This window comes from Prionailurus viverrinus, chromosome B1, assembly GCF_022837055.1.
Source record: "Prionailurus viverrinus isolate Anna chromosome B1, UM_Priviv_1.0, whole genome shotgun sequence".
In the NCBI taxonomy this organism is placed as follows: Eukaryota; Metazoa; Chordata; class Mammalia; order Carnivora; family Felidae; genus Prionailurus; species Prionailurus viverrinus.
Genome location: NC_062564.1, coordinates 31,627,060 through 31,637,088, shown reverse-complemented (window position 1 = coordinate 31,637,088; position 10,029 = coordinate 31,627,060). Strand labels below are relative to the sequence as shown.

Sequence of the window (10,029 nt, the reverse complement as noted above, 5' to 3'; positions counted from 1 at the left end):
CCCACTCTCTCTCTCTCTCAAATAAAACAAACAAAAACCAAACAAACAAAAAACTTTCCTTAGGGGTGCCTGACTGACTCAGTTGGTAGAGCGCATGACTTAATCTCAGGGTCATGAGTTCAAGCCCCACGTTGGGTATGTAGCCTACTTTTTTTAAAAAAAAATCTTTTTAAATCTTTATTTATTTTTGAGAGAGAGACAGAGTGTGAGCAGGGGAGGAGCAGAGAGAGAGGGAGACACAGAATCTGAAGCAGGCTCCAGGCTCCGAGCTGTCAGCACAGAGTCCGATGCAGGGCTCGAATCCACGAACTGTGAGATCATGACCTGAGCCAAAGTCGGATGCTCAACCGACTGAGCCACCTAGGCGCCCCTGGGTTCGGATGATTTTAGAGGCAAATTTTTACTAAACATGACGTAACAAAAAAATCTTTATCCAGTGGTTTAAAGCTGTTATTGCCATGTCTTCTGGTCTGTATATTTTCTCATGAGAAATCAGCAGAATTCCTATGGTTATCCTTTTGTATGTAATATCTTAGTTTCCCTGGCTGCTCTCAAGATTTTCTTGGTTTATAGCGATTTATTTTTGGTTACAGCAGTTTGACTATGATGTATCTATGCATGATTTTCTTACACTTATTCTGTCTGGGTTGTCTGTTCTCTTATGTTTTGCTCTACTCCTTAAATTTTAATTTCTGTTGCCCTCTCCTTTGTTTCTGACATAGACTGGAAGTGTCAGGAGTAGGGGTGGGTGGGTAGGAGGCATACATGACCTCTTCTCCACTTCTTATTCCTCAATGTACATCATCAGTTCCAATCCTTGGGCTGATGACGGTGTTTGTCTACTTCATAAGCAGAAACCCAGTTCAGGCCAACCTGTCCACTCCTGGCACACCATAGACTTCCTGGTAACAGAGCAGGTTTATGTGCCCAGCCCAATGTGCCCAAAGCTTCACTACAACTTGGATGGATTCTTAAGCTGAGCCAAAAATATTCTGGTTGCCGATGGAAAGCATTTCATAGCCATGCCGTTGTGCGTTCTGAAGCATCAAAGACCTTTTGAATGGGCCCTGGTGAAGGAGGAATATCTCCCAGGAAGTTTAGCTACTGACAAAATCTAGCAGTCCCTGTGGGGAAGTGGGGATTCCATGGCTCTGCCCATTAGGTAATCTATAAAAGCCCACTCAAGGGCCTGAATATGGCCTGTGGGACCTCTAATGCCTGGTCATCACCCCACATTGCCACTGGTAGGTCATAAACCCAGGCCAGTAACAAGACTTGGGAGTCCAAAGGATTACTACCTTAGTTTCAGGCCCTGTAATTTGTTTTTTGTTTTTGTTTTTGTTTTTTTTTTAGTAATTTGTTTTCAGATTTACTTTTATTTTATTTTATTTTATTTATGAAATTTATTGACAAATTGGTTTCCATACAACACCCAGTGCTCATCCCAAAAGGTGCCCTCCTCAATACCCATCACCCACCCTCTCCTCCCTCCCACCCCCCATCAACCCTCAGTTTGTTCTCAGTTTTTAACAGTCTCTTATGCTTTGGCTCTCTCCCAATCCAACCTCTTTTTTTTTTTTTCCTTCCCCTCCCCCATGGGTTGCTGTTAAGTTTCTCAGGATCCACATAAGAGTGAAACCATATGGTATCTGTCTTTCTCTGTATGGCTTATTTCACTTAGCATCACACTCTCCAGTTCCATCCACGTTGCTACAAAAGGCCATATTTCATTTTTTCTCATTGCCACGTAATATTCCATTGTGTATATAAACCACAATTTCTTTATCCATTCATCAGTTGATGGACTTTTAGGCTCTTCCCATAATTTGGCTATTGTTGAGAGTGCTGCTATGAACATTGGGGTACAAGTGGCCCTATGCATCAGTACTCCTGTATCCCTTGGATAAATTCCTAGCAGTGCTATTGCTGGGTCATAGGGTAGGTCTATTTTTAATTTTCTGAGGAACCTCCACACTGCTTTCCAGAGCGGCTGCACCAGTTTGCATTCCCACCAACAGTGCAAGAGGGTTCCCGTTTCTCCACATCCTCTCCAGCATCTATGGTCTCCTGATTTGTTCATTTTGGCCACTCTGACTGGCGTGAGGTGATACCTGAGTGTGGTTTTGATTTGTATTTCCCTGATAAGGAGCGACGCTGAACATCTTGTCATGTGTCAGGCCCTGTAATTTGAATCAGTAATTGGCAATTCTGGATTGGTAGATGTTTTCCCCAAGATGGCAGCACGCCTAGTCGTGGACATTTACTGTTGTCTTGGGCTCCTGTCTATTTAGGACCTTTAAAATGTCTATTAGCTACTGATGATGTTTGTGGGTGACAGTGGGGTTTGTGGGGGCCAGAGCCAACGACCAGGACAGAATTCTTGAAGACATCTTTGGTGCAAAAGGTGAATTCTTGAAGACGTCTTTGGTGCAAAAGGTGATTTTATTAAAGCACAGGGACAGGACCCGTGGGCAAGGAAGAGCTGCCCGGGGACCCTGAGGAGAGACTGGTTATATACTATGGAGTCGGGGGGAGATAAAGTCCAGGGGAAGTTTCCAATGAGACTTTCATATGCTAAAGAAGACTCCAGGATAGTGGAGGCCTAGTTACGGTCAGGCTAAGGTTGTTTTTTCCCCTAGCCAAGTATTAGCATTAAGATAGCAGAGAGTTGCTGGAGAAACATCTTGCTCTGCCTGCCTCAAGTATTTGTCAATGGGCTGCAGGTTATAAGGAAATTTAATTTTATCTGCCGTTTCCTTCTGCCTTTGTTTCCCACATTAGCTACTATTTGGGATAGCAGGGTTCCCAAGCTCAACAAGTGTCAACAGAGGCTTGCCATCCCTTGTATGGGATTTCACCAGGGAATGCAATGTGATGGCTAGTTAGCAGAACTCAATGTTCTTTATTCCCCCACCTGGTTTCCACTACTTTGCTTTTGTTAACTTTAGTATAGAGTTTACTTTTGTAGAAGCAAATCCTGCCATTTGTGAGCCTGGAGGACATTATGCTAAATGAAATCAGCCAGATATAGAAAGACAAATACTTCATTATCTCACTTACATACGGAGTCTACGAAAGTAGAACTCATGAAAGCAGAGAGTAGAATGGCTGTTACCAGGGGCTGGGCGGCGAGAGAAATGGGAACATGTTGGTCAAAGGGTACAAACTTGCACTTGAAGTTTGAAACTTCAAACTTCAAACTAGGGTTTCAATTTGTACTTGAAAATTATACCACAATAAAGCTGGAAAAAAGGAAGTTTATTTTTAAAAATTTGTTAATGTTTATTCATTTTTGAGAGACAGAGTGTGAGTGGAGGAGGGGCAGAGAGAAAGGGAGGCCCAGAATCTGAAGCAGGCTGAGCTGTCAGCACAGAGCCCAACGCGGGGCTCGAACTTGTGAACGGCGACATCATGACCTGAGCTGAAGTTGGACGCTCAACTGACTGAGCCACCCAGGCATCCTAGAAATTTGCTTTTGTGATGAGTGCTTATTATTTCAAGAAAGCTCTGTTAGTAACTGAGTTAGTTGGGAAAACTGTTGTACCAAGAATCCAGGGAAGGCCTTCAGTGAGACTGCCTTTAGGCTGTGCAGAGCAGGGGCAGGTCTGGGACAAGATGGGATGGAAGTGAGCCTTCCCCGCATTCTCTGGGGACTTTCTCCTAGGCTCTTAGCCTCAGCACCACCACATCGTCTGGGTTGTGCCTCCTTTTGGTAACCTTTCCCTTCAAGAGTGGGTGGGGGGGGGGGCAGATGGGGACAAAGTCTCAGCTGCTGCTTAAAGCACCCCAGACAATTAACGGGCAGCTCCAGCTGGTGTCTTGAAAAATGGATTGAAATCCTACACCATTTTTTCTTACGATTGAATTGATTTTGGCATCCACTTCTGGAGTTACTCTAGTTTTTAAGAAAATGTTCATCTGCAATGTCAAGGACCACTCGGGCACAGCAGGTTGTGTAATGCAGGTCAGGACCAGGGACAGCTCCAGAGCCTGCTACAGTGGGGAGGCTAGCTTCTGAGAAGCCCGTCTATGGACACCATCTTGCACCCCGAGAGGATTTCTCAATGAGTATAAGTCTTCTCTGAGCAAGCTCAAGGAGCCCTTGGCCCACCCTGAAAGAAAAGGGATGAGGGAGATGTCTTCTGCTCTGATCATGAATCTTTAGACTGTGCAAAGATTATGCTGGTGGTCAACAAAGCATGAATTCTGAGTGCATTTGACAATACTGTCTCAGACACTCTTCCTTCACCTCTATGCTTCATTTCAGGCTCCACTCTTTCAAACTCTGGCTTCCAACCATCTTTGCTTTTCCAGGCTCGACTTGTAGGACTCCCTTAGATAATGGCTTATGGTCATTATCTTTTCCTTCCTACTTTTTGTTACTATAGATAACATCTGGCCAGGTGCCATCCTCAATAGGCTCCTCGCAGTGTTGCTTTGCCAACACTCTGTCCAGGCTTGTCAGGACTGCCCCACAGGGAGGTGTGGGGCAGAGGGGGTCAGCTTAGGCCAGGAAAGCGTTTGCAGGTGAGGAGGTGATGATGGTGAACTAAATGCCACCAGCAATCTCCAATCTTTCCTGAGATGGGAGACTGAGCAGCTTCCACTCAAGAGACTTGAGGACAGCAGGCTACCAGGAAGACCAGAATCCAATTAACGAATCTGGTGCTGAGGTATTTTGCAAGGACTCCGATGATACAGGCTAGTTCGTCTAGGACATCATGGAGGATCAAGAAGGCATGGTGGAGGACCTTAATGATCAGCACTGGGAGCATGGACAGGAAGGGCACCGATAATCATCTGGGGTAGCATCTGGGTAGACAGTGGATGACAACAGCATGAAAGGCTTGGCAGGACTGGCTGGTATAGATGGGGATGTCAGATAATACTAAGGCCTTGAGGAAGCCAATGGCCCTGGTGAAAAGTTACCTTCAGCAGGGGACTATGTAATCATGGAGGCTTCAGTCTCCAAGGGTCAGAACTGGAGACAGACATAGTAAGTATAAGGCAAGACCAATTTTTTAAGAGGTTTTTGCTCTGGTGATGGGGAGAGGGTGTCGGACATCACTCAGGACACTCATCGTGAAATAGGCCGATCTGCACTGCGTACAGCCCAATGAGGAATCCTCCCCATTGCACTGTAGAAAAGAGGAAAAGAAACAATTCCAAGAAAGTCAATGGCAAGAGGAATTATCCTCCTACACATCTACAAGCTGGAAACTGGCTACATCCCAGAGACGCAACATTTCCCCACTAGGTCGTTTTGTTCTTCTGTGGAGTTACTTGCCTGAGCAAATGAGTTGGAGGTCTCCGAGGGGACTGGCCTCCATCTGTTGTTTCTATGTATTTTAAAAGGGACATTGATGATGGGTAGACTGGGCTCTCTCTCATCCCTGGAGACAAAGCTGAAGTATTCTTATCCCAGCCCTCTGCTCTCAGGTTTTCCTATCTAGAAGGGTTCAAGACCTTTTGGCTTTGGTTTGATTTTCTAACCTTACCTATCATATATATTTTTTTTTAACTAATGAAACTCCTTCTTCAAGTCATAGCTAACAAAGAATCATAATACATGAAACAAAAAAAACCCTCCGAATTTTATTAGCATGTATTTATTTTATAACTTCACATTTATAACATTTTACTTTGTATATTGTCAATAATCCAGAACAATGAGGTGATTTTTATGACTACAAGAAACCATGAAATCAGGGTGTACTGGATGACAAATGTTATCACTTTGGTGAGCAGTATTAAAAAAAATTATAACTTAGGACGAAATGATCACCAATGGTAACTTTAAAAAAAAATGCTTTTCTTACAATCTCAGGATATTCTTCAGTTAAAGTTAGCCACAAATCAGAAAGAATAATTTATTGTTTCAAAGTCAAATCACTAACAATAGTCTTTAACAATGGCTGGAATACTTATCACAAAGATAACAGACAGCAAGCACTCAAACGTAGCTAAAATGGTTCCTAATGCAATGTCGTCACAACTGACTGACAGATTCCGTACTGACTTGTTACGGCACAACTCTTAGAATAAAGAGAGCATGCATTGAACAGACAGGAAGTATCATGAAAATCATGGGTCTTAACGCATTAAAGGCTTTCTGTGTTCCAGACATCATGCTAAGTGATTCAAAGGCATTATGTCATCTGAGCCTAATGACAACCCTATTCTATTATTTTCCCATTTTCCTGATGAGGAAACTGATGTTCAGAGAAGGTGAGCAATTGTTCTTTGTATACAAAAAGCTATCGTGACGCTAGAGATCAACTAGCATTTTTTTTTAACGTTTATTCATTTTTGAGGCAGACAAAGACAGAGCATGAACGGGGGAGGGGCAGAGAGAGAGGGAGACACAGAATCCGAAACAGGCTCCAGGCTCTGAGCTGTCAGCACAGAGCCCGACGCGGGGCTCGAACTCACGGACCGCGAGATCGTGACCTGAGCCGAAGTCGGACGCCCAACCGACTGAGCCACCCAGGCGCCCCAAGATCAACTAGCATTTAACGGAATGGTGCTCATTTATGCTCTACTGGGGCACACTACATCATGGGACATGCATGGATGTGACTTAAACACCTGTGAGGTGCCATCACTTCCTTAATCTATGAACGCTTAAGAGAAGTCCAGCTATGTGCTCAGATGTCACAAGGGGACCTTACTTCCATGGTCTGCACAAAATGAGTCCATCTGGAAACAGAAGTGAGCCCATGGCTGGGTGCCAGTGTGTGAACATTTGGGTATCAACACACTTGAGTCTACCTGTTTTCTAGTAGAGCTCGGGAGAGTTTAAAGTACATGTTAAAGGTGGACAGGCTGAAAAATCTCTGCAGAACCATAGAGCACAATTTGAAAGCCACCATCACAGCGGACAGAGGGTTAGCAAGAGGCAGAGAGTTCTGGACTTGTGGCTCGGCTCTGCCACTGCTTAGCGTTTCGATCCCGAGAACCCCACTCGACTCATCTGAGCTTCATTTTCTTTCTCTTTCAGAAAGAGCAAAATTATACCATAAGGGGTTCCCGGGCACATTAAATGAGATGTGTGTAAACAAGCTGGCACATAATAGACCCTCAATAAATACAGGCTCCTTTCCCCTCCCCTTTCCCTTTGGTCGCCCCTAAAAATCTTTTCCAACCAGAATGGTCTGCTCGCTGAATCCAAACGCGGCCTGCACACCCTCCCTCGCAGGCAGCCTTCCTGTAGCGTCTGCCCTTTCTCGAAAGTGCTTCTCTCACACCGTAGCTCTCTCTCTTGAAGGCAGGGATTGGGCTGAGTTGTCTGTGTCTCGAGGGCCTAACACAGTGCCTGGAACCGGCCATCCGACACGTGGCAGAGAAGTGGAGGAGTGCTTCCCGAGCGAAGAAAGAAAGACACATAGCAGTGGGGGTGGCCGTATTCATTTGGTAGTGGCACTTCCACAGGTGTCGTGACTGACACCCAGGATTATCTAGCGTCTCACATGCCGAGGCCATGTCCTCGGTGAGCCGGTGAGCTCGCTCCGAGAGCACGGCCCAGGCTTGCGGGGTTACGATTCTCACCTCCGTGAAGAGTGCCTCACACCGCTGGCTACTCAGAGGGGATGTGCTGATTTGAGGAAGGAACACAGCCGAGGAGTCAAAGGGGTTAGAGGTTAAACAGATTACAAAAGGTGTCTTTTTCCTGCATCACTTCTTTCTTCTGCGGTATGGGTGCACGACTTTGGTCTATTTGGGAAACGGGAAATGTCGCGGGTTCCTTCAGGCTTCCTATTCCTTACTTGGAACTTCGTCCTTTATTAATAATCTACGTAGGGCCCAAGAAACTCTCTGGTATTTTTTCTTAGAAAGAAGAATCAAGACCTGGCGCCGAGGCCTCGGACAAAAATAGCCACGTGGTCTCAGCGGGGTACAGCAAACCTCCCCGGGGCGCACTGGCTGTGGGTCCCGCCCTGAGATGGTTTTTAGTCCTCTGCCTCGTTATCCCAGGGGCCATAGCCATCCCCTTCATCTGGCTCTTCAATATTCTCGTTTTCAAAAGAGGCCTCTTCCTCCTCTTCCTCCCGGATCACCTTCATTAACTCGAGGAAGCTGGGAGGTGGCCCTTGATCTTTGAGTTCTCTCAGCCTGCACCAAAGGACTTCGCTGAGGCTGGCCCCGGCCATGACCTGCTCCAGGCGGACCTGATCTGCGATATTCCTGGGGATGGCGCGTTTCTCCACGGCACGCCGGAGCAGGGTTTCTAACCGCAACACGTAGGCCGAGACCTTTTCCCCCTCCTCCTGATACGTCTTCAGGTATTTCACCTGGGAGGTCCTGCGGCTCTCCAGGCTTCCAAACACTTGCTTAAACGCCTCCAAACACTCTTCCACGCTTATGGCTGCATTGTCTGCCTGTATTATATGCATGAGGTCCAGGGCAGGGCCACGCAGGCTTTCCGTCAACCACCTTTTCTTTTCTGCCTCTGCTACCGGCCACTCTTTGACGATCTCAGTGGCCTGTTCCAACCAGATTTCAAAGGGCTCTTCCTCTGGGGCGGGCACGGCGCTCCCCGAGAATATTCTCAGTTTCCGGTATCTCATGGGTAGCAGGGGCTGAGGGGCATGAGCTATCGCCTGTCCCAACACGTGAGCCAGTAACTCTGGGGACACGCAGGGCACCGTGGCTGGAGACAACCCCTCGTGCCCGAGGGCTCGGAACATACCGGAGACTGTCTGCCCCTCTTTTTCCAGAAAGAGGTTCAGTCGTTCCAGAAATTCAGTGTCCTGGTTAGGGGTCTTAAAGATCACTTTCCAGACACCCCCTTTTCCCTGAACCTCACTGGGGATCACCGAGACATCAGTATCCTCCATAAGCTCTAGTAAGACAGCATTGGCATTGTCCTGCTTCCTGAATATTTTGCCGAGCAGCCTATACCTGCCCAGAGACTTTAAAGTCTCCTGGAGAACCCCTTGAATCTCAGCCTCATCACAGTCCACTGGTATCCCCAGAACCATCAGCGATTTCTGATCATCCACGCTCATTATCCTGCACCAGTCCTCTAACAGTGCCAGCGCCATCGTCCGAGTATTTGCTCCAACTCTGTGGGTACCGATTAGTTTGTGGTGTGGACAGGCACTGCCTATCAGGACTCAGAATATCCTGGCTCAGCCCCTGAACTTGCACCCCACCAGGGAATGGGTCCCAGGCCACTCCAACAGCGGCCCCAAAGTCTTCTGGACCAATCACCCTTACTTGCCCGGGGGCAAGAACTCAGCTAGGACAGCATCACTGCCTGTGGCTCTGCAGTCCGGTGGCCGCTGATGCTCTCCCCGACGCTGGCAGCCACACGGTGGCACTGACCCTTCTCCGACTGCCCGAGGCACCTGCAAGAGCTGCTTTTGTGACTCCCCCAGTTTCTGCTGCCTCTCCTCACCTCCCCTTTTGCTAGCTAGCGGGGTAAGGCCTCCACTCTGGCACCCAGAACTCCCGGAGAGAAGTGTCACAGCAGGCTTGGACTCCTAGTGAAACAACGGTCAGTTTTACCACACAGCCCTCTCTTTCCCAGGAAGCACTGCGCTTTGGTTCAGGACAGAAGTGGGGGGAGACCAGGGGTTCCGTCTCATGTTGGATTTGCACGTGTCCCACTCTGTCAGACCTCTTCTTTGCTTAGAGTTCTCTTGGGGACCCTCCCACGTCTGGCTCCCCCACCTTCCGCTCATCAGTCATGCCAATTAACGTCTGAGCCCCGGTTATGGATGGACAGGACTCAAGATTTTCCCCATGTGAAAAATGAAATCAGATGTGAACAGATACCTGTTCAGGCGCTCCAACTGTCCTGTGAGAGTCACCAGCTTATTTATTCAGCTTCCAGAAAAGGAAGATGTCACCCAGCTCCATGCAATGGATGTGTTTGGGTCTTTCTTAGCTCCGGCCAAGCCAAGCTCCCCTGTTACACATAAATAATAATAGTATTTATTTATGGCTTGATAATATCCAGTGATGAGGGCCGTTAAAATGATTTAAAAACATGACACGCCTTTACAATTTAATTAAATCTACCAA

General features: G+C 47.1%; 1 protein-coding gene across 1 annotated transcript; it reads right to left on the bottom strand.

Moving 5' to 3' along the window:
* Positions 1 to 7,949: 7,949 nt before the first annotated feature.
* On the bottom strand, positions 7,950 to 9,044 carry PNMA2 (PNMA family member 2). Its single transcript, XM_047854912.1, has one exon. It carries the CDS (start codon positions 9,042 to 9,044, stop codon positions 7,950 to 7,952), a length of 1,095 nt encoding a protein of 364 aa, XP_047710868.1.
* Between the last annotated feature and the right edge of the window lie 985 nt (positions 9,045 to 10,029).

Coding starts and splice junctions, on each gene's coding strand:
- PNMA2 (XM_047854912.1), bottom strand. CDS start 9,044: ATGGCGCTGGCACTGTTAGAGGACTGGTGCAGGATAATGAGCGTGGAT.